Genomic DNA, 25,655 nt, shown 5'->3' on the forward strand with positions numbered 1-25,655 from the left:
TTTTTTCTTTTTGGCTTCCTTCAATTATTGTGTTTCAAAATTAAAACTATTATTGATTCTTTTTTGGTTTTCAATCGTCCATCTATGCATAATTCCATTTTTGTTGTTTTCTGTAAAGCAAAGTCCTAAAAATAATAATTATTTGGTTGTTGTTCTTCTACCATTTGTTTTTTGTTGGAAAATAATTCGTTATGTGTTTTTAGTTTGCTTTGGTTTGGGTTTCAAATACAAAGCCAACACCATCATTTTGCTGCGGGGACAGTTTGGAGGTTGTCTGCCCATTCCCATCCCTTTGGGTTGTTCTACGTTGTTGTCTCCCATTCCCATTCCATTTCATCCCTTCCTGTTCTGTCCTGTCTTGTTAATATCGGTTACACACCATTTAAATGTGGGTGTTGTCAAATGTAGTGTTTGTAGAGGAGTATTTGGTATGAGGAAAAGGGGGGGGGGGGGTTGTCTTCCAAAAATTGTTTCATTTCATTTAGGAGGCATTTCGATGCGATGATCGATTGTTGGAAGATTTGGTTTTTGTTGTTGTTTTAGCTATTTGCCACTGATGTTGTTCACTAGTTCTGTTGTTCACTTTGTACACAACTTACGTGCTAATTTGTTAATAACTTTTATTTGTTTTTTTTTTTTGTTTAATAATAATTATTGTTACAAAATTTGTTTTTGTTTTTCTGTTGTATGCTGATTTCAAGTGAGTTTGCAGAGGATGGCGCATTGGTGGAGAGGGTGATATGGTGTATAAAAAATGTTAAATCCTATTTTTTGTTTCTCTTTTTTTTTCAATGACAACGAAAATTTCATGTTTTCCATCCAAAGAATAAAAACAGCACTCGTTTGATTGCAATGAGCAATAATATATAGGAGGACTTGGTTTTTCATTGCTCAGTTGAGCACTGCTTCTTCTTGGAGGGGTAATATTCGCTTTGGTTGGACTATGAATGGTTTGGATCTGCTGGCTTGTCTCTGTTGCTTGTTGGTTTCATGTACTTGTCAGTCTTTTTGTAATTTTGTTTTTGTTTTCATCAAGCTAAGCCTGTAAGCTGGTTTTAATAGAAAACCCCTTTCAAAATTAACTTCCACAATTTCTAAAATGTAAAGTTTTAATTGTTTTGAAATGCAAAAACCCGAAATATTTGGAATTCAAACACTCGAGATATGCAAATGTCGAAAAATATTTGAGATGTATTTCGAAACATATGAATTGTTAAATTGACAATATCTATTGAAATCCAAATTATATATCTTAATGTTTTTTTAATTTTTATTTGAAGTATTTGATTTGAATTTCGGACAATTCCATTTATTTGTTTTGTCCGACCGTGTTGTTATAATTAATATTTTATGTCTAAAAACACGAATTCCATTTGTGGTTCGAATTATTCCAATTAAAAAATCGAAGTAAAAACGAAGATGATCGTCAAATTTGTGATAAACTTACTTAGTAGTTTTAAAATATTTCTTTTTGACCATGCATTTTGAATTTTATTTTGGAAAAACGATTTTGGTATCGAAAGAAAAAACTAGAATAGAATGCTCTCCATGGAAACTATTGGGAATGGCATTTTGGGATTTCCAGCTTTTGGTAAAATATTGACTTTCTCCTATTTTTTCGTATTTTCTTTACAACGTTTTGTTCATGAGTTACTGTGTGTTTTGTTTTGGAAAATATTTTAAAATAAAATATTTTGATTGTGATTCCTATGAGACACGACTATTTTTTGGTGTGGATGTATGCGTGAGAGTGTGAATGTGTGTGTGTATTATAAAAGGAACTGTAATTCAAACAACCCGTTTATCCTTTGAATACGCTTAACGAACAGTGTGTTGTTATGACTTTGTCTTACCGCTCTCTTTCTCTCTTTTTCTCTCTCTTTGGCAACAAAAACTGCATAATGGCGAAATGAACTGAAATCTGTGAGTGATCGAGTGGAGTTGAGGTCCAAGTTAACATCCACAGCCAGAGCTATCAGTTAAACATGCCACAAATTGAGCCCCTAATATGTGGCACGTTTGTTTGCCCCGTCCCCTCCCACCTGCCTATAGGCTAGAGGGGTAAATGCGAATAGCTTGTGGCTGGAAGATTTTCTTGGAGAATTTGTTGTCGATGTAGTGGTTGTTGTTGTTGTTTGTTAGGTTGTTTCAGAACATTTGGAAAATTACATACACAAATACATTTAACATCTATATACAGATATTGGAATAACGTTTTTCTTTTTTACTTTGTTTGTTTGTCCAAGTTGTTGGTTGGGTTGTAGGTAGAGTAGTATTCTGCATTCATGGTATCCTTAAATTACATTTGTTTTTTTTTTTTTTTATAAATGTATACAATTATTACGGAAGTACATTATTTTTGTTTTAATTTGTTGCATCTTCAATTTAACATTAACAAATGAAAAGTTTCGTATAAAAAATGACGGCCTTCAGGCGAAAACCTCAGTATCCGTAAGTTTATTTTTGTTTTTTTTGACAATTTGTTGTTGTTGTTGTTGTTTTAGTTATATCTTTTGTCATGGAAACTTAATTAATATTTAGTACGTTGCTGTTGTTCTTGTTAGTTTTGCATTTTAAAACTTTTGGGTTTAAAATAACCAAACGTTGGAAAATAATAATAGCAATAATAATAATAATACCTATTTGAGGGGAGTAGTTTTTCTTGTTTAGAACAATTTATGTTTTAGTTTTTTTTTTTTAATTTTTGAAATTATTTTTGTTTGTTTGTTGGTTTTATTCTCCTCTAGTGTTTGGCACAAGAATTCACATTAAACTTCGATATTTACGAATTTGTTTTAATTATTTGGATTTTTTTAAGGGGGAGAGGGAGTTTTTTCAACATAATATGAATTTAGCAAAGTATCCTTGTAAAACAATAATTATTAAAAACAAATATTACATTTCAATGCTTTGTAAGGAGAGTTTTGTTTTTAAAAGTTTTTTTAGAAAGGAATTTTTGTTGTATTTGTTTAAATGTTTTATATCCTAGATCTAAAGGATATTGCTTCAAAATGTGGATGTCCCCCTGGGGCAATCCTATGCAAATTTTGTATTGTAGTCATAATAATAATTATATTATTAATGCAAATGTAAAAATAAAAACAATAATAAAAAAATTGAAGGTCTTCGACCTTGAATATTGAGAACATTAGAATGTCGGGAAAGCAACAAGTGTCGCCTGTTTACGCTATCGTCGACAACGTGGACAGTTGCAGTTTGTTGGCACAGGGCGAGGCGGTTGGCGACGGTGTTGGAACGAACATTGACGATGAACCGGTTTCCGTTGTCAAACTGCGCTCCTCATAGACCCGCTCCTAAATGGGGTTCGAGAAAAAAATGGGTAGATTTGCATTAAAGTGGACAAAGCGTTTTACAGAGACATTTCCAGGGATTGACATTTGTTCGGATCTGAGTACGGGGACTGACTTACATGTGCACGATCGTTTTTGAAACGTTTCCATATGGTCGTCTTGGGTTCCATCGGTGTGCCGTCAACATTGTAGTTGGGATTCGAGAAGGTCAATACGGAACGACTGGATCCGCGTGAGTGTCGTTTGGGTTGTGGATGTTTGGCGGGAGTTATCATGTCTGGAGGAATGAAAAAATAAAAACAACATGTGAAAACCATTTCTTTAGACAAATGTTTGTAAAGTCTGCACCACTACTATATCACCTATAATCGATATTCAGGACAAACAATATTAAATTGAACAAAAGTAAAAGAACATTATTTTTGGTGAATAATGCATTGATGTACTTACAGCCGCTGCGGCTTAAACTTATTTTTTTATTTTGGATTATGCAGTGCAAAACGAGAATTATTAACGATATTCTGAGAGAGAGAGAGAGAGAGAGAAAGAGAGAGAGAGAAGAAACGTATCTAGTCGTTTTTCTCTATCTCAGATTTTGCTATTATAGTCCTCCAAAAATTTGAAAAACTTCAAGTCTAAGGATTTAAGATTTATGTTTTCTCTCTAAGACAAAGTCACGAAGAAGTACAAAAATTGTGACCCCATCAAGACCTACATATGGTGTGTCAAGAAGACTATTTTCGACAACAATTTGACTATAAACTTAGAAGTTTTTGGGCTATTGTGATTTGATTCTCCCTGAATGCTGTCTTTTGACTCAAATGGTTTTACTGGCCGACCTTATATAGGCAGAAAACTAATGAAACTTTGTTTCTATTATTGAAATTGCCAAAAGTTAACGAAACGAAAGTCTAAAAGTCGGGCGAGACGGACTTTATGATACCATTTGCATATATAGTGGAGCTTAAAACATCAAAAAAAAGTTTTTATGTGGAATTTGTGAGAATTAAAATTAAATATATGAGAGGAATATCCTCCTCTGAATCGATTTCTACTAAATTTGCCGAGGCATTTTTGCCTTTTCAATTCGGGCTTATATGTTAATATATTTGGTGTACAATTAACCTGAAATCTTATAAAGATATGTATCAAATCTGAACCGATCTCGATAAATTTTTTCGAAGGCGTTTTTGAGCTGTATTTGATATATTTCCCCGAATATCGTTGCTAAGGAGTGCATGTTACGGCTGCGGAGGACAAATACCAAAATTGAAAGAACATTAAATATGGGAACTATAACTATATCTGAACCGATTTTCTTCAAATTTGACATACTTCTTTCTAGGCTCAATTTGGTCGTAAGTGCTGAAATGGGAACTCGATATAATTTAGCGAATGTATTTCTAAGTTGTATTTGATATATTTCCCCAAATATCGTTGTTACAGAGTGCATATTACGGCTGACAAAAATAACAAATCGGATGAACAATGTATATGGGAGCCTTAGCTATATCTGAACCGATTTCGATTAAATTTGGCATCAGACCTAATCTGGTCGTATGTGTAAAATTCCATACTATTTGGGCTGATTTTACACGTTTGGTGCACAATCAAAAGCAAGTCGGGCGAAGATATATATGTGAGCTTTATGTAAACTTTGACCGATTACCTCAAATTTCAATAGGGTTCGTCAAACAAATTACTTGTGCAAACATTAATCTGTATTGGGAAATAAATGCCCATGTACTTTGTTTACAAAAATACATGGACAGACAGACGGATGGACATACATAAATCGACTCAGAATACGATTCTATGCAGATCATCAAAACTGCAGTACTGAAAAATTGAGATCAGGATATTGTTGAGAGAGTAAATAGAGCATATAAAGAATACTAAACATGTCCTCAATACAATAAAATAATCAAATGCAAATGCAATCTTTCTGAAATCCACCTATCACTCATTCCATGTGTAGTGGTGCAGAACCCAAAGATCAACATTAATAACTTACATATAACAACAGCTATCATTATAAATAGGAATATCAATGCCACAATGGTGGCTATAACAATAACCACTTTGAGATCAATCATCTGCTCCGGTGCCTGGAAATCGTCGTCGTCAAAGTCATCGTTAATACCACTGAGATCAGCCTCGGTCACTTCATCCGTATAGTCTGGCATGGCCTCGTCGGATCGACGTGGTACAAAGAATTTCGGTACCGTCAAACATTCTCGGCCATCTGGACGATCGGGACATGCACAGGTGTAATTGGAGCCACGGAACAGGCACAAGTGGGTACAACCACCGTTATCCTGTGAGCATTGATTCCACTCCTCGGCCTGGCGTCTGCGTGAAACGGCCCGTATGTCCAAAGCACCACTCAATGAGTTGCGAATCTCCACCGGTTGGGTGTAAATCGTGTGATCCTTCAAATGAGACCTGAACACCGATTTGTTGTACCAATCGGTCCAGTATATGTTGTTTTTGAACTGTAAACAAAATATCAGAGGATGAGAAAATCAATTTTCATCAAAACCCCATGGGTGTGTCCGTACCATTGTCAATCCGAATGGATGGGGAGCATATTGGACAATAACCGTTCTTCGCTTGCCATTAAAGTCTGATTGGCCAATATTGTCTTCCAGGGCATCGGCCCACAGCAAACGACGGTTTCTGCAATGAAGAAAACCAAATTATTTCAAATTCTCCACGTTAGGCTTCGATATTCAGTCGATACTTACTCAAAGTCAATCGTTAATCCTGTGGGAAAACCAAGATTATCGCTCAAGATAACGGTACGATTTGAGCCATCCAACAAACTGCGTTCTATCCGCGAAGGTGAGTCCCAATCGGCCCAGAATAAATAGCTGCAATGAAACATCATGGAGTATCAATCAAATAATTACTATTATATAAAAGTTCGTCGTTACACACCCCTTCTTTGGATGGACAATCAGTGACCTGGGATCACCCATGTTTTCACTTATCAGGCGTTTGCGGCAAGATCCATCCAGACGAGAAACTTCGATAAACTTGTAATCCGAATCCGACCAATACAAGTTATCAGCTATCCAGTCAACAGCCAGGCCATTGGGTGTCATTAGTTCGTTGACCACAACTTTGCTGTCACTCAAATCGCGCAAATTGATGCGTCGGATGACGTCTAAGTTCACATCAGCCACGAACATCAAATTCTTCGAGTAGTGATAGTCCAACACAACCGCTCCGTGCACACCGTGTATCGGCAACACCACATCCATCAGATCGGGTGTGTTCAAGGAGATCATGCCAATTCCCGAGCGCAGGGCAATCAACAGATAGTCCTCGGGCATGTATTCACACTCGGTGCTGCTGCCGTTCTTGAGACGCAGGCCAATCGAACATTTACACGAATAGCCGGAGGGATTGCGCAGACACAAATGCGAACAACCGCCATTGTTTCTGCCACAGACATTGTCCGGCAATGTTTTATTGGACGATATGACCTTGATGTCCATGAGGCCGTCAATGTTGGTCATGACATCGCGCCTATTTGTCACATTGCTGCGATCGGCCATGTGCAACGCTTTCGACTTCCAATCTGTCCAGTAGATGTAGTTGTCCGTCAAGGCCAAGGCATAGGGATGCAGCAGTGAAGCCATTATACGTTTGCGATGATTGCCGGAATAATCGCATGAATCAATGGTCTTTAGCTGGGCATCCACCCAGTAAATACGTTTGGCTTTCAGGTCCAACGACAAACCGTTGGGCCATCCCAAGTTTGAGGTGACAATGCGTTGGCGATTTTCACCATCCATATCGGCGCGTTCGATTTTACGATAATGTCCCCAATCAGTCCAAAACAGGAAGCCCGCCTCATAATCCAAAGCCAAGCCGCGTGGTGATTCCAGATCCTTCCATGCAATCAAGTGACGGTGTTTTCCATCCAGAGTGACCACCTCAATGGTGTGACGACCAGCGTCAGCCCAATAAACCTGGAACAGATAACATGAATGTACGTTTTTATTCCCCTCTGGATCAAATTCTGAGTCAAAGTACTCTCCCACTTACCATTCTTCCCACAGAATCCACAACCAAACCATCAGGATTATCAATGCTTTCGTACACAATCCGCCTTACATTGTCACCGTCCGGCGTTGAACTCATTATTATGTCCTCCATGGTGTCAGTCCAATATATTTCACCCGTCTTCAGATCCACGTCCAAAGCCACAGCATTCGAAATGGGTGGCAGTGGCAGCACCACATCGACCAAATGATGAAAATCAAGCGAAATCTGGCGAATGTCAATGCGATGAGCAAAAATGATATACGAACTGGGACCCGACGAACAGGTGTGTCCATCTGCCTGAATGGTGATGCCCACTGGACAGGCACAGGTATAGGACGTCGGATTTAGTAAACACAAATGCGAACATCCACCATTTCCCGAATCACAGGCATTGCGAACCCTTCTGCGTGACCGATGGAATACCTTGATGTCCATTAGGTCACTGGTGTTGGCAATAATCGTGGTGATGTCCCGGCCCGTCATCTTGTCGGCACTGGATACCGATTTGGTGTCCCAATCAGTCCAGTACACACGCGAACCGCTGACATCCATGCCAAAGGGATGACTTAGTCCATCTGAAAGCAATTGTATTTCTAAGGACGTCACCGACAACCTATCAACCCCGGAATAACTCACCTATTAACACCTTTCGACCAGAACCATCAAAGTTGATGTTTTCCAGCACCTTGGTGCCACCATCAACGAAATATAGTTTCTGCTGCTCATAGTCAATGGCCAAGCCATTCGGCCACTTGATGTTGGTCGACACCAAGACCTTGCGGTTCTTGCCGTCCATATGGGCACATTCGATCATGGCCTGTTTACCCCAATCTGTCCAGAACATCAAACCATCCACGGGATTCACAACAATGTCACGGGGCTTTTCCAGGTTCTCCCAAATCAGCAGGGTGCGCATTTTGCCATTGGTGGTGGCCGCCTCGATGCGATATGTTATCTGATCGGTCCAGTACAGTTTGTTGGTCAGCCAATCTAGGGCCAAACCGGCAGGTCCAACTAGATTGGATCTGATTATCTTCTGTTGATAGCTGCCGTTGAGATGGGCTTTGTTGATGGTACTCCTCTCCACATCCGTCCAGAAGATCGTGTCTGTTTCACTGGACCAGTCCAGGGCCACTGCGTGTTTCAAGTTGTCCAATGGAATGATCATGTCCACATCGCCATATGACAATGTCTTCTTTGTGTTCAGTTGTCTTAAACGGATGTCCTTGCGACGAGCCACTAATATCAATTCATCTGGAGCACTGTTGCAGGTGCGGCCATCTTCCTTTAGAGTCAGGCCAATGGGACAGCCACAACGTCTGGACTGCTTGTTGGGCAAACACAAATGGGAACATCCACCTCGGCGACCCTCGCGGTCTCTGGGACAATGATCCTTGTAGTTCGGTTGCCTGGCCGGATGATAGGCATGAATGTCCATGGGGAAATGGAAGTTTTCATGGATCGAGCCAAAGCCCTTGCCGGTGAGTTTATTGGCCGACGAGACGGTCTTTGTATTCCAATCCGTCCAATACATGGTGTCCTCGAAAATCGTCATGGCGAATGGGTGGGGCAAGTGGGTGCTGAGAATCTTCGTTCGGCCCGTTCCGTCGAAATTTGCGCACTCGATGGCATGCTGCCGGGCATCAGCCCAATATAGTTTGCGACTGGGGTAGTCGATGGTCAAGCCATTGGGCCATATAACGCCTTTGACAACAATTGTTTGTCTTTCCGAACCGTCCATAAAGGCTCGCTCTATTTTGGGATTGGGACCCCAATCGGTCCAAAATACAGTCGCCTCTCCTGGATGCACCACGATGGCTCGAGGCTTATCCAAATCGTTCGAAACAATGACGGAGCGTAAATTACCTTCAAAATTAGAGACTTCAACGCGTCTGGTACCCGAATCTGTCCAAAAGAGCAGATCGTGCACCCAATCAACAGCAATGCCTCCGGGTGACTCCAAGCCCCATTTTATAACGTCGCGCATTTGAGTTCCATTCATGTAAACCATTTTGATGGCGTCCGTGGAAATGTCGGACCAAAACAACAAATTCCGTTCGTAGTGATAGTCCAATGCTATGGCATTGTGAAGGCCCTTCACGATGGCCGAATAGCGGTTGTGACTCAAAGAGACCCGTCGAATGTCCCAACGATTTGCCACAATCAGCGTCAAGGGTCCGCCCAAGGCTTTGCATGTCCTCATGTCGGGACGGAGGGCATAGCCACTTTCGCACGAACACTTGAACGAGCCATGGGTGTTTTCACAGATCTGGGAGCACACAGGGTTGGACAGGTATTTACATTCGTCGATGTCGATGCAACTGAAAAGGAAAAAAAACAATTGTTGTCTCCTCTCAACTTTGAAATGCACGCTTCGGCTTACTTTTGTTTGTTCGGGTGCATTAGGAAACCGAGACGACAGGCACATTCACCTCTGCCCTGGGCAGTGGTAATGCATGTATGCTCACACTTGGAGTCCGGTTCACACGGCCTAAAGTGGGGACAGTTCATTTCATCCTCTCCCAAGGGACAGTCACTGTGGCCATCGCAGATATGTTTCTGATGAATGCAGATCCTAGAACGACAAACACAAATTAGAAAATCCACCCTGGCGAGATCGCCAGTTTAGCTTACTTCAGGGTGGTCATATTCTTTTTGGCAGGACAGAGGAATTGACCATCGTCACATTGTAGATGACAGTTGACCTCATCCTCACCGGACGAACAGTCGGGATAGCCATCACACAACCAGGTACGCTAAACAGGAAAAGACAAGTTCAATATAGCCGTATCCCCTTCCGAGCCTGAATCCAACTTACCAAAATACAACGGCCATTGTTACATGTGAAGTCATTGCTGGAACAGGAGGCGACTGTGTCCGTGTTCATGTCGCCACATTCATTTTCATCTTCCCCACCATCACAGTCCTGGTCTTTGTCGCACTTAAAACTCAGCGGAATGCAATTGCCGTCGGCACATTTGAATTGACTGGAGCTGCACTGGGTCGGCTTTTGGGCACAGTTCTCCTCATCACTCCAGTCACCACAGTTGTTTTCCCCGTCGCAATGGAAACGCTTTAGAATACACCGGCCACCGGGACCTGCGGCTCCACCGGCACCACCACGACACTTGAACTCACCCTCGGGGCAACGATTTATTACCGCTGGGCATTTGAACTCGTCCGAATTATCCGAACAGTCTGGCTCTCCATCACAACGGAAGGCAATTGAGATGCAATTTCCATTGTCACAGGTAAAGTGTTCACTGGAACAGCTGTCCAGATGAGAGGAAATAAATAACTCATTCAACATTCCGCCACCACTCAGATTGACCTACCTGGTACGATTACAGTTCATCTCGTCCGTGAAGTCTCTACAGTCATTTTCCCCATCACACACCCACTCCTTTTTCACACAGAAACCATTGTTGCATTGGAACATGTCATCCGGGCATTCGGCAGGTTCGCCACACTTCGTCTCATCCGAATAGTCGCCGCAATCGTCATCACCATCGCACAGCCAGTCTTTGTTGATACATTGGCCCGTCTTCACGCACATGATGTGCATACCACCCTGCTCACACTCCCTGGTGGACATGGCGGATATGTCCTGGGGTACCACACAGTCGTACTCATCCGAACCGTCATCGCATTGAGGTATCTTGTCGCAACGCTGCGAGGCCTGAATACAATTGCATTTGGTGGGGCACTGCCATTGCATGTCTCCGCACACATTGGGACAGTTGCGAGAGGTGCCGTCATTGGAAGCGGCCAGGCGTGCCTCATCGTGCATCAGCGTAATGCTAGGGCGAAAAACTCTCAGCTTGGAATGGAAACCGTTCATGTACACGTCTCGCGTCGAGTCACGACGACTGGCCGAATCTCGGACCGTGTACACGCCACTGCGTGGCACAATCGGCGGATGCCGACCCACATTGGCCGGCAGAAAAGTGGGTGGCTCGTATGAGCCATCATCTATGTTGTGCGGCGGACCATCCGATGGATGAATGCCATAATCGGGGTAGTCTAAATGATCGCCCTGATCATAGTCATCGTACTCCTTCGGCAGCGATTGTTTCTTTTGCTGCCGATTGCTGGTTGTTTGTCGGCCAGTCGTGACCACGCCTCCAGCTGAACGCAGCCGATGGTGCTGCTGCAGTTGTTGCTGATGATAAGCCTCGGCATTGTCATGCGGATAATTGGGATCATCTAGGAAATGTTTTGGTGTGCCATATTTTATTACAGACCCGAAATGATGCAACGTTGAAAAGGGTTCGCCATCATCACCAAGAACTGTAGGTGAAAAGAGGGAGATGGAGAGAGAGAGAGAGAGAGAGAGAGAGAGAGGTAAATGAAGATTATTTTCTATTTTTTATTAATTATTTTATTTTTTCCAGATAATAAGCATTCAATATTGTTCTGCACCATCATTTATTAATTAATTATAGCTTTAAAAATTGCAACTCGATTTTCTCAACGCATGTATCGCATGTATTTTGCGGAACAAATGTTTTCATTTTAGATTTTTCTGAATGATGCTCGATATTATTTTGAACTCCGTTCAAAACGTCCACCGTTTAGTGTTCCCATTTTGAATAATCATAACTCCGATTCACAATATTTATATAAAAAATTAACAATCAGTCGGTTTTATGAGGTTATATGAACAAAAATATTAAGATACGGAAATTTTGAAGAAACTATTTTGATAACCTTAAAATATGGGGATGTGAAAATTCCGTCGTATCTCTCCCTTTCAATTATCAAGGAATCTTATGTAAAAAAGTTTCGTTTTTATCGATCGCTGAATAAAATTATTCCAGTGACAGCTCATTATATTGTTTACAAGCAACTAAAGCATTTTTGTTGAGAATTTTCCAGAAAAAAAGTTATTTGTGATCGAATTCAAGCGTGATAGTGTGATTTCTTTATACTTGGCTGGAAAACCACAAGTGGCTATCGTTAGAGCACTCCAGCATTTAAATGTGAACAAATCTTTTGTATCTCGTACCATCGCTCGTCACCGTGATACGGGTAGCGAAGCCCGACGTTAAGGGAGTGGGTGGAAGATAACAGCTACATTAGCATAAATGGTTCGAAAAGCAAGGAAGCGACTTGATCGAAACCCGCGTCGCAGTGGCCGAAAAATGGCTCGTGAGCTGAACATATCGCAATATTGGATTCGGAAAATATTGAAAAATGAGCTCCGGTTAAAGCCAAAAAGTGCAATAACTTACACCGCAACAGAAAGAAAATAGACTCAAAAGAGCTGAAGTGTTGCTTCGCTTGGGCGAAAGTGGTGAACTGCCGAATTTGGTTTTCTCCGTCTCCGATGAGAAAACGATCGTTGTCCAGCAGTTTGTAAACAAACAAAATGTTCGTGTTTACTTGCCCAAGAGGTCAGCTGAAAATGTGCACCTTCGGCTGGCCACCAGTCGCCATAGCAGCCGATGGTTGCTCTCCGCTCGTATTAATCGACCGTGGCATCAGAATAAATGCCGAATATTATCGCGAAAATTTTCTGGATGGCGTATTAAAGCCTTGGGCACGCAAACATTTTGGCCGCAGACCTTGGACATTCCAACAGGACTCAGCACCATCGCACTCAGCACGCGCCACCCAAGAATGGTTACAAAATGAGGTTCCTCGCTTCATTTTCAGCGCACAATTGCCTCCAAAATCTCCAGATACCAATCCGTTGGACTATTATATATGGAGTATTTTGGAAAGCAAGGTTGGCACTAAAAAATAAAATGAAATTCCTCAAATGCTACCGTAACTCAATTGTTATCTTGTCGATGGATTAATAATCTTGGTGTTTCCTTTGAGACTTTTCAGTACTTTTGAAAACTTTAAAATATGCAGATGTGAAAATCTTTGTATCTCACCCTTCCAACTAACAAGGAACCTCATGAAAAAAGGTTTCGTTTTCATCGATTGCTGAATAAAATTGTTGAGTTCCCGCTCAATAAAATGTTGTAATTTTTAATTTTTTTTAATCTTAAGGTAGAAGCTTCTATAAATCCTGCATTATATCAACCAAGAGTGTTGTACCATATTGAGCCATTTAAGTACTATTTGTATCCTTTTTGTACAAGGTTTTAAAAAAAGGAAGCTTTTTCATCCACTTGAAGAGTGACCCTCATGCCAATGTTCAAGGATTTTGCTTTTCCGATCTTTTCGTACTCTTGAAGAATGGATTTTACAAAATACAGATAATAATGACACAATCTTTTTAATACGTCCCCCACTAAGGTCAAAAGTCATATAAGCCACCTTAAGTGAAAGGGTGGCATCGTCCCTGCACCGAACATACGTCGGGTGATTGCTTCCTCCTGCTTTTTCTTTAAAATTTCCGGTTTCATATTTGTTTTATGATTTTCTAAAAAGCCACTATTTACAATAAAATTAAGCCGATGCCGGTTGAAGTATCCGAGTTAGTTTAAAAAATTAATAAACAACATTGTAATATCGATGAAGGGTGTGTAAGGTATCCTTCCTCCGAGTTCTGTTGCAAAATTCACAACATTCGGGAAATTAACAGATGTCTTACATGAAAATCGAATCGAAATAGTTTAAGTCGAGTACTCAGACCAAGGAGACAATAGAAAAAATTTCAGATTCTTGTCAGTTATATATTTTCTTTATTATCCATTACATAGCACATTCAGTGATACATGATCGAACGAAATTTTTATTTGTATTTGAAATTTTGAATTTGGAATTATTTACAACTACAGAGGTGGATGTGGTGTAACATATAAATCCCGAGTGAACACTTTTGTACATACACCAACACATCCATGTGTATGTATCTGTCACTTTAATGTGACAAATTTCAAAGTCATTAAGTACGTTGCAAAAGACGAGTCTGTCTACAAATGTTGGATTCGTTTTCTTCTTCCATTGATTCTCCATTCGCGTGGGTCTGTTAGTTATTTACAACAACAGAAAATTAAAAAAAATCTAACAGGCCGAACAAATTTTACGAATTATACGACCCTCAAATTGAGAGCTAACTCTATTCTAACGAAATTCACACACACACACGTCAATACATTTTTACACGATTTTCATAATTATGTTTGGTCGTATGGGTGGAGGTGTTGGGTATGATTTCGCTTAAAGTTCAGTCGAACTCATTTGCGAGAGCAGCATTCGGAGCCGGAGCAGAATCACGTAGTCAATGCTACTCCTGTCGTGTATATAACAGTAAAACAGTGAATAGGCAAAGTTCGTTCGTATTTACTTCGGCTGTGTTGGGAGTCAACCCTAACCTTACACTCTAAATTTTAATGAATGAAAGACAAAAAGCTCTATTCATCAATTGCCGATGCCCGTCTGTCTGCGTTCGTGTTCTGCATACGTTGGCTGGTGTGCGTATGTGTGTGTGTGAGACTACTACTACAACAAGTCAAAATGAGACCAACACCAAACATACACTCAAACATTATCATGAATAGACACAAAACGTATTTCTATGCATGTACATTGTGCAGGAGTGAGTGTGTGTGTGTGTGTATGTCCTTTGGCTCACTAAACAGGCAGCTGGATTTACATCTCATTCATCTTCACGTTAAATGCTACAGCGCATGAACGTTTTTCTTTTGAATTTTCTTATTTTTGCTTTCTGTTTCTTTTCCGTCTTCTTCCGTACATACACACACACATACAAACAACAAGTAACAATTTTGGCCCAAAGGTTTATACGTTTTTTGTTGTCGTGTCGGTCGAGCTAGGAAAATACACGAATGAATGCGTGTGTGAGTGTGTAGGTATGATACTGAAGTTGTTGCTTTTGTATTTCTTTTTTCTCAGACTCATTTGGCTACATGGCATGCTTGCACTTCGAACGAGCTCCTTGATTACTGTTGAGTAAATCAAAGATACCTACAGCATCTAAGGAGACTCAGATGAAAGCTCCAAAGCTTTAAAATGTTTGGAAAGCAAGAGAAAAGGAGACTGAGAGCCAGGAAATATTGTGAAAGCCCAAAGAGAGTTGCCATGTAAATTTGAGTACTAAAAGTGTAATTCAAATTGTGTTCAGAATAAATTGCAATACATGTTTGGTTAATTTCACATCTAATCTACTTTGAAAATATTTTGCAAAGACGTTTTCACTTTACTAAAGATTCCAAAATATTTAATTACTCTCACTTCGGCTAACATCGTGGATCAATGCAGCGATTTTTTGAAACCCATGAAATAGTCAATTGTTCTATGTCAAATCTCATTTATTTACTGTTAATATTTATTATATTCAGAAACCAGAAAAATCAAATAGTTTTTAAAATTTTCGATATCGTAAAGGAAATATCGTTAATAGAATAACATTTTTGCATAGGTCAAAAATATAGGAAAGTATTGGAAACTTATTATAAAATTCTACAATACATCATCTTTAGGTTATTAAGACTCGATATGTCAAAATATTTGAAGATGTTCCTGAAGAAAACATTTACTGGCACCCAAGCAATTTTTTTTTGCAATCTCTTTTTAAAGAAATAACTGTTTCTTTGCAACGTTAGACATTTTATACGACAAAAATGAGCCGCATTGAGATAAGGCCTTAAGCCCATACATCTCTTGGGATAAAATTTTAAAAAAAAATTAGCATGTTGGCTCATGCCTAAAGCGTTCGTTATTATATGGAGGCTGTACGAAAATGTAGACAATGTACTCGACTTTCATATCTTTCATTTACCAATATGATCTGAAGTAGTAACATTCTTTTTTACATGAAGTTTGACATAAATCAAAAAACACTATACTGAATTTATGAAAAACTTAAACACTTCAAAACCTACTTGATCTAGCTGAGAAGTTTATCACTGATATGCCAAAAAATTGTATCTGTATTTATATAACTTTTTGTTCAAAAATCCTTTTAATTCGTGAAATCACATCTTAATTAAAATGGTTTTTCTCAAAACAATTTTTTTAGATGTGTCACTCCTTAAGCGAATAAGCCATACATGTAGCCGTCTATCTAAAAAGAAAGACGGACATCACAAATCACCTTTGAATTTATTGCTGATTTATTGCAATTATTTCGAGGTTTTACAACCAAAAATGAAGTAAATGTACTGTATGATGGAGGATAAAAAAACCATATGTCTCATATGAAGCGAAGGGAACACCTGATGTAGCCCAAACATATTACTTATTACTGTGAGTTTTAAGTCAGATGTGAAATTAGCAACTTCCTCAAAAATGGTCAATATTTTGAAAAATCATTAATTACCTTAATTTGAAGCTAACGGAATCCTATACAAAGTGTTAACATTGGAGATTGTAGGTTTTGCATCAAACTTTTGTTAGGTACAAAAATGACAAAATATTACACACTTTTGTTCCATCGCCCTACATAGTCACAAAAATCTGAAAGACATAAGTCGAATTAAACGTGAAATTAGTCTCCGATTTCTCCCAAACTGACACTATTTTCAAAAATCCCGAATCCCCATAATATATTCAATATTCTTCTTCTTAATTTTTAAGCCTGAAGACCCGATTATGGTCGGTCTCAACTTCACTTTAAAATTTAAAACAATAAACAAACCAGTAAAGAAACTCTTAAAGTCGGTCGGGGCCGACTTTATTATACCCTACCGATCTCGATAAAATTTGGCAAAGATATTTCTGAGCTGTATTTGATATATAACCCTGAATATCGTTGCTACGGAGTGCATATTACGGATGGATAATATATATGGAAGCTATAGCTATATCTGAACCGATCTTCACCAAATTTGGCATACTAGCTTCTAGACTCAATTCGGTCCTAAGTGCCAAATGTCATCCCATTTGGACAAATATTAGGCGTTTGGTGCACAATAAAAGGTAAATCGGACGAAGTTATATATGAGAGCTATATCCAAATCTGAGCCGATATCGATAAAATTTGGCATAATTATTTTCAGGCCAACTTTAGTTGTTTGTGCAAAATTTCATTCTATTCGGGCTGATATTACACGTTTGGTGCACAATAAAAGGCAAATCGGACGAAGATATATATGGGAGCTATATCTAAATTTTGACCGATTATCTCCAATTTCAATAACAAAAATTTCGTCCTTGGGCCAAACAAATGATTTGTGCAAAATTTCATCTGGATTGGGCAATAAATGTGAACTGTACTTTGTTTACAAGAATACATGGACAGATCGACTCAGAATGTGATTCTATGCAGATCATCAAAAGGAACTATCATGTCTATCTCGTTTCCTTTCGCCTGTTACAAACAAATGCACAAAGACATAATACCCTGACCACCTTGTGGTGTAGGGTATAAAAATATTGAGTTCTTGTTTTCTAATTAACGATTGTTAGGGTTCTAAATAATATATTAATTTCTAATTTAAAACAACGGTCCGTTGGCGTCGATTCCACCATTGAAACAATCCTCCTAGATTTGAAAACCATATCTTTGGTCCCATTCATTCTTGAAATAATGTCATGTAGCCATGCGAACGCGTTATCTGCGTTTTTGACAGATAACCCACGAGACCTTGCAAAATTTCGTGGTAATTCATGCCATCAGTCATTAACACGAATTCCAGACAATATTGGAAAACTTTAGATCGCTCTATATGTTTGTAATGTCTGAGCATTATACTATGACCATCCAACATTGTAGGCTTTCGCGTGAATTCGTCTATAGTTGTAGCTTTATAGGCTTTTATTCTTAAAATATAACATGAAGAGATAGGCAGACTTAGACGTAGAGACTAAATGGTTGGTCTATAAATGGTGAGTCGTCTTTCCCACTTAAATCCTTGGGGAGTATAGGGCCTAGTAGAGGATTCTGAAAAATAGTCTGAACATAAAGTGCTCGCTCCCGGACTAACGCAGCTTGTCGCAAATGATAAAGTATTTAACAAACGCCTGTGACTTTCTTGGAAATTTAATTTCTTTGGTTGTTTTTTCCAATTTTGGAGAAAACTTATCATTTGACTTGAAATTTTTCGACGAACTGTGAACCAGAAGTGATAGAAAGTCTTAATTTATAATTTAATGACCTGAAAATATTTTACCAAAGGTCTCATTTGCAATAGGGTGTAAATTATGGACTGGGATGTGTTTTCTTAAGTTTTCTCATACATAGTGGAGCATTAGATAATCCAAAGGTTTTCAATTTTGATAGGTAACATAAAAAAGAAACGAGATAGACACGCAGTTTGTTTACCTCATATAATCAACTTTTAAGACGATTTATAAATATCCTCCGCCTGTCCATTTATCAGTGTTATAATCAACAAATATACGTTTTTTTATAACATTTTCTGATCATCACTAGATTTAATAGACTACCGATCAAATTAACATGTTACAACGAGGTTTACATAGACAGCAGATAGTCGAATTTATTTTTTTTTTGCCAGAGACTAATATATAAAGTGGGTTTTGACTAGTATTTTGGTATATTACTATTTTAAGATATGAACAAAATTATAATTCTTGCCATAGGACTTAGGAATTTCAATAGTAATTGCATCCTTAACCATTAAAAAAGGTAAAACGTCGGGCGGATGACACCCTATGCTACTATGTATATTTAGTAGTATAGTAGTAGTCAGCTATTATACCTATTATTGGAAATTTATGTGAAGTGGATCATACCAACTATGAACCTGTTTTAAATGCGTATTATGGGCTCAGAGCAGTTATATGGGGCATAAAAACGATGTTTTCAAAGAAAAATATTAGAAATATCGAATTCAAGTTTGACGAACACTATATATCAATATTCGGTTGGAAAATGCAGCTAAGACCTTTAAATTAACTTTAAATTAATTTGTAGGCACCGTTATGGAGTGGCTATTAAAAAGGCTAAACCAATATTACATTGAGGTCCTTAAGCTTCAAACTGTAACCACTTTCGGTAGCAAATAAATATAAAATACTCAACATATACAAAATCGACCGATATAGCTTAAGGAACAATTTTTTTTGAAGTTTTTTTACAGGCAAATTTGTTGCTGAAACCTTCAAAATTATTCGTTTACTAGAACGACATAATGAAATAGAGATCAACATAAGAGACAGGTGGATTTTTATGAAGCATGTCGATGGATTTTTATGAAGAACATTTTATTGTAAAGGTCCCACCAAATCATGTTTTATTTTTTGGAAATCAAGTGTAGCTTCGGCTAATGTCATCATTTCCCTTTTTCATGAACCGAAATTCGTTCAGCATGGTCCAATTACGTAACAGTCACTCATTACTCGTTTTCGAAGAAAAATGGTACAATTATGTCTTTGGACCAAAAAGTGACTTGTTTTGGGTGCATCGGAAGTTCAATGTATGTGTGCGCGGTTTTCTGTGCACAAAAATGCGAAAACTTAGTTTGTTTAGATACGGAGATGACGGTGCTTCTCTTCTTCCAAAATCCTTACAAAATTTTCTGCTGACAGATGTATATACTCACCCAATGATCGATTATTTAAATATATTTTGACTTTTATTATAACTATTTTAATTGTTGAAACTCTATGGAGTTCCTCAGAAGTGGTCCAATATTGTCCAATTCGTATCGGACCTAAGTAAATATCTTATAAATATTGCGACGTGCTAGGTTTGGACTATATTGGTAACTTCCTTCACTTTATATGAGATATCTGATAATTTTTAGAAAATGTTGAAATGTGCGTGGGCTACCAGGTATAGTAGACCGAATTATTCCATTTTCACACCACATCTAATACAGATAAAAATCATACCATTATTTTTTGATTAAAATTTGAAGGAAATCGAAAATTTATATCCAATTTTATGCCATATCATACATTCCGTATTCATCTCAGGTTTATGATTGAGATATAGCAAGTTGTAAAGAATCGCTGACTTGTTGCGCAAGTTATGACAAATAAAAGTATTGGAAATGTTGACTCTTTGTGGGTGAGGCACCAGAAGGGGTTCGCAGATATATTTCATCTTTAAAAGGGACCTTGTGTTAGCAAAAATATTTGACTGTGTAAAATTTGAAGAGAGTTGAAAGATTATTTGGCTTTCTTTCAGCTTGAATCTCATTTGGGGAAGGTCCCCGAAGAAATGGTCCGATCTCTACTATCTTTATAACAGATCTTGTTTCGATGAAAATACCAAGTCTAAATGGAATCGGATGTTAATTTCGTGTTTTATGAGCTTCATAAATATTCAAAATGTTGACCCTTTGTGGGGGAGGTACCAGAAGGAGTAGACCAATATATATTCCATCTTAGCACCAGCCCTTGGGTTAATGAAAATATTGGGATGTGTGAAATTTGAAGACAATCGGACTCTTACATCACCCTTTAGAAGAGTTGTAATTATTAAAAATTTTGACCCTTTGTGGGGGGAGGTACTTGATGGAGTGGACCGATATTGTCCATTTTCGCACCATATCTAGAACTGAGGCAAATATTAGGATTTGTAAAGTTGGAGCAAAGTCGATTTATCCTTTCTCTTTCTGTGCAGAAAGTTATTTTCTTTGAAAATGTTGACATTTTGTGGGAGAGGTACCAGAAGGAGTGGACCGATTTTGCCCATCTCCATCTCCGAAGTTTGACAAAAATATTACAATGTACCAAGTTTGGATCAAACCGGACACTCCATTCGAGAGTTATCGTGCGCACCAGCCAAAGAGACAGACAGACGGATTTGGTCCAAAGAGACCTAGGACCAAGAGACCTAGGACCAAGAGACCGTTATTTCTACTAGGCACTTTTGACCGTATGAAATGATATATACCCCCTCTAGCCATATGGCTGAGGGTAAAAAATGTAAAAACTATGGCGTTTAACTTTGTTGCAGTTTTTTATCTTACCCTGTATAGTATTAAAAGGTATTACCCCGTTTGAATTAAGTTGTAATTGTAATTCGAATTATTTCAGTTGTAATTCGATAATTCCAATTATAGTTCGAATTTTTCCATTTGCATTTAGTATCACAAGGGGAGTAGACCGATATCATTCACCTTCAATTTAGGTTTTTAAACCCTATACCACATAGTGGTAAGGGTATTATGTCTTTGTGAAAGAAATCGAGATAGACCCATAGTTACTTTTGAGGATCTTCATAGAATCACATTCTCAATCGATGTATGTATGTCAGTCCGTCCGTACATGTATTCTTGTGAACAAAATGCAGGTCGCATTTATTATCCGATTGAGATTAAATTTTTCAAATTTAGAAATTTTCAGATTTATATATAGCTCCCATATATATCTTGAACCGATTTCGGTTAATTGTGCACCAAATGGCAAATATCTTTCCAAAAGACCTGAATTTTGGCGGTTCAGATATAGTTAAAGTTCCCATATACATGTTTCATACGATTGGGTGTTTAAGTCCCTTACATTCGTAATATGCATTTGACAACAATGATATTTGGTACCAGATATCTTATAGAGCTCGGAAATGCCTTTGCCAGATGTGATTGAGATGGGCTAATGGGAGTATGGATATAGCTCCCATATATATCCTTAATCCGATTTCAGGTTTATTGTGCAAATAATGATTTATATCAGCCCAAATAGAGTGAATGATGATCTACTTCAAATAAATTATTTTGTTACGGAGCTCCACTAAATATGATAGTAGTGTAGGGTATCATATAGTCGGCCCGCCCGACTTTTGACTTTTCTTTACTGGTACTACTGGAACAAATCGAATTCAACTGTTGGGAATTATTTCGTATGAAATTATTTGTCTTATTCTAAATCAGATTGAACCAATTATTCATAAAATACCATCACTAGAAAGAAATGTCTGCATTATATAGGTCTAAGGGACTCTTCTCAAGAAGTCAATGCAATGGGTATAATACGATCTCCATTACATAGCTGTAAAATATTTCAGAACTTACGCTGTGTTATTATACATGTTTACAACATTTTATGATAGACTCTGCGTAATCAATGCTTTTAATTTTGAACATTTTTTTTATATTTATTCTTAAATTTTAAAAATCAGTAGAAACCCACTATTTTACAATCCCCAAACACAAATATTTTATCACAAGCAGTAAAAATATCTTATACGTATTTTCTCTCTGTTCGTCTTCTGCTTTGTACATTTCTCAAATAGCATTTTTTCTGTGGCATCCCTATTCGCTACAACAACAGCAACATCCCAACACTTTTGTTGTTGCTGTTGTTATTCTATCTTTGTCGAGTTTCGTATGCCAAGGACGTAGCTCAAAGCTCATTATTTCGTACAATATGTGTGTGTGTCTCTGTGGGAGTGTGCGTGTGATACACTGACCATGTGTGTTTGGCTTGTGTACGTGCGTGTGTGTGTCGGTGTCTATTTTAGACAAACAGTTGGGAGAACAAAAACACTGTTTGTTGCCATTTCTTGCTTCGTGCCTAACAATTCGGGCTAAAAGCATTTCGTCAGTTGGTCGTGGAGAATGTAAACATGTGTTTGTGTCTGAATGATGGCTTCTAAAAATGATAGATTTAATGGTGTTTGCCATCTGCCATCTTCATCTCTTCGCCTTTGTTGCCTTTTTCAAGAGATCGGAGAAATGTGGCAACAAGAGTGGCTGGTTCGTATTGGAATCACGAACTCGAATTTTAGAGAATGAATAACGACGAAAATTTACAAGACCCACCACCACCGACTACATAACCATCAAGGATTGCATGTCCTTTGTTCACATACAGAGGATTTCGATTCGTTTGATTTCGTAGTACTTCGTTTCAGTTCGTTTCATTTGCGATATGTTGTATTTGTTCATTGATGATTTTCAATTGTCTACGTATGTGTCTGTGTGTGAGTGTGTATGTGTGCGTTGAGTTGTGTTGTTCTAGGGGTTTGCTGGTGTCTGTGGTCGTGGGTCGTGATTGTCGTCGATGCGGGACAGGACGGGACGGGGCGGTGAGAAGGTCAGTTTGAATGAAATGTGTATGCATTGGAATGGAGTGTTCAAAGTTAATGTAGAGCTATTCGAGACGTCTGAGGACGGCGTAGAAAACTTACCCAAACGCACAAAAATCGCTAAAACAAACGATTTGAACATTATCCCTTTAATGTTGAAGATGAATTGCAGGTGTTTTAAGCCACAACAATGGATTCGTTGCTGTTGTTGTTGGCTGGTTTAGTAGTTAGGTTGTTGTTGTTGTTGTTGCTGTTGTCGATGTTGAACAATCAAGAGGAACATTTATTACATACACTCACACAAACACACGAAATGCCTGATGGACGACTGTCTAGCTGCCTGAGAGATTCTGTGGGACTATTTGCAGGACTGGTGGGTGTGTTGGCAACGGTAGCTTGAGTGCGGCAGGGAGGGACTTGGAGGGGGAAGTGTGAGTTGCTACTTTTTCGACTTTATGCCTTTGCTTTGCTAGACCGTATCCCTTGCTTTGGCTTTGTTTCGTTTCGATTTAGCTTGGCTTGGCTTGGTGCCGTGATGTGATGTGTATACGCGTATTTTGGGCAACTCCAACGACTGCGTACACAGATGTGTGGGTGTTTTAAAGTCTAACAGCTCGCCGTCTTCGTCGCCTTTGTAGTCCTTGTCTTAAGGAGAGCTGTTGTTGCAGAATATTTTCTTTTTTGATTTTGGTTTCGGTTTTCTGTTTATCTTTCCAGTTATACAATGCTCGACAAAAATGCGTAGATTTTTGTAATGGGTTTTGAACGAGTTGTTTGTTTGTTTCTTTTTCGTGACACTGAATTTGTGATAAGTTTTGGAAAAGGGTAGTTTTTCTTTGCCGATTTCGTTCAGAGGCGTTGGAGTATTTGCTGCAATCGGCATTTACCCTTTACGCCTTCTTTTGTAACCGCGTTGCGTCATTTTATAAACTCGAAATAATTATTGTTAACACATTTACACATTGTCTTGGTGGAAGGCCTTAATTCTTAATCCGTTTTTTGGTTGATTTGGTGGCTCGGTTTGTTGTTGGCGACTTGTTTTTTTTCTGATGTTGATGTATTTTTAAAATCACATTGAGCTTTATAAGCCCACAATTCCCAGGCTTCAGTCAAACATCACGCACACAGCCACACCAAATCTTTTCATCCTGGGGGTAGTGTGTGTGTGTGCTCGTGTATCCCTGTGTGTGTGTATGGATGTGGCAATGAGAGTGTGCACCAAAAGGAAAGGTTGCTGCTGCCACTGGCTTCGATGCTGAGGATGTTGGTGGCTGGCAGATTTTCTACTGCTGCTGCTGTTGTTATTGTTGCTGTTGTTGGTGATGTTGCTTTTGTTTCTGCTACTCCTGTATGTACATGTATGCCTTGCACACTAAGGGCGTGTGCTTCTCAATAATTTAGTTTTTTTTCTTTCTAACTTTAGCTTCTTCTTTTCGATACGTGTACGATTTTCTTATTCAATTCTTTTTGTTTTACCTATACCATTTTTCATATTTTAAGAATAAAACAGATAAAAATATATTCAATCTTTCGGATTTTTTCTCACAACACTTCACATTTCACACTTCTTGAAGGCATTTCCAGCTCATTTGCAATATTTTTTATGTACACTTTTTTCTTTCATTTGGCAAGTTGGCAATTTTTCACACACACAAAATCGGAGGAGCAGCTGTTGCAAGCTGAATTTTCTTTGATTTCTTTGACAAATTTATTCGAAATCACTTTTTTCACTTTTTATTTTAGAAATTGCCAATAAATTTATTATTTTTTTCTTTTTTGATTTGGGATTTTTGCAGAATTTCAGTGATTTTTTCGCATTTACATTTCTTTTCGTTAGATGACTTTCGTTAGTAACTCTCGGATAACAATTGAATCTTTTGTGAAAATTTTCCAGATACAGATGCTGTAACTTGTATACACCGTCGAAATGCTTTCGTTCGAAGCTTTAGGAGAAAGCTTTTCGTCTATGCTCTTCAAGTGTGTTTGTCCGGCTGTATAGAAGATGTGTGCTCTTGTGATGGGAATTTCGTTCACATAGCATCACAGAGTTCCCACCGTTGAAGCTGTAAGGCAAAATTGCACAAACACACACACACACACAGGGAGAGGTAAGAAGCATTCCATGAATGGTGTTCGTGCATTAGAACTGATGGCATGGAATAATAGATAGCCGAGATGTGAGAATAACATGATAAACATGTCATATGGCATCTCTGTTCTAATTATATGTCCAGTAATTGAATAAAAGACAAGCGAAACTAACTGGTGTCAAGTGAAGGCGACTTTCAGATATCTTTGCGATGGAGATTTAACTTTAACTTTAATCGTCTGAAAGATGAAATTAGAATATTGAATACTTCAAGAGTTTAGGAAATAAAATTTGAAATTCTAATAGTGAATAAATAGTGAACTCGAAAATAAGTAAA

The 25,655-nt window shown here is 38.4% G+C and overlaps 1 protein-coding gene across 2 annotated transcripts; it reads right to left on the reverse strand.

Moving 5' to 3' along the window:
• Positions 1-669: 669 nt before the first annotated feature.
• Positions 670-25,139, reverse strand: LOC101891594 (low-density lipoprotein receptor-related protein 4). Of its 2 annotated transcripts, none has more exons than XM_011295161.3 (14): positions 25,052-25,139; positions 23,332-24,705; positions 10,703-11,657; positions 10,186-10,639; positions 10,002-10,123; positions 9,751-9,942; positions 8,004-9,688; positions 7,368-7,942; positions 6,252-7,291; positions 6,059-6,184; positions 5,873-5,990; positions 5,326-5,806; positions 3,431-3,588; positions 670-3,314 (listed from the first exon to the last, which is right to left on the reverse strand). In XM_011295161.3, the coding sequence occupies exons 2-14, from the start codon at positions 23,369-23,371 to the stop codon at positions 3,183-3,185; spliced, it is 6,078 nt and encodes a 2,025-aa protein (XP_011293463.2). In that variant the 5' UTR covers positions 23,372-24,705; positions 25,052-25,139; the 3' UTR covers positions 670-3,182. The 2 variants fall into 2 exon arrangements, with proteins under 2 accessions (XP_011293463.2, XP_058977611.1); XM_059121628.1 differs by having other exon boundaries at positions 24,961-25,082.
• Positions 25,140-25,655: the final 516 nt, after the last annotated feature.

This window comes from Musca domestica, unplaced genomic scaffold, assembly GCF_030504385.1.
Source record: "Musca domestica strain aabys unplaced genomic scaffold, Musca_domestica.polishedcontigs.V.1.1 2, whole genome shotgun sequence".
Taxonomy (NCBI): Eukaryota; Metazoa; Arthropoda; class Insecta; order Diptera; family Muscidae; genus Musca; species Musca domestica.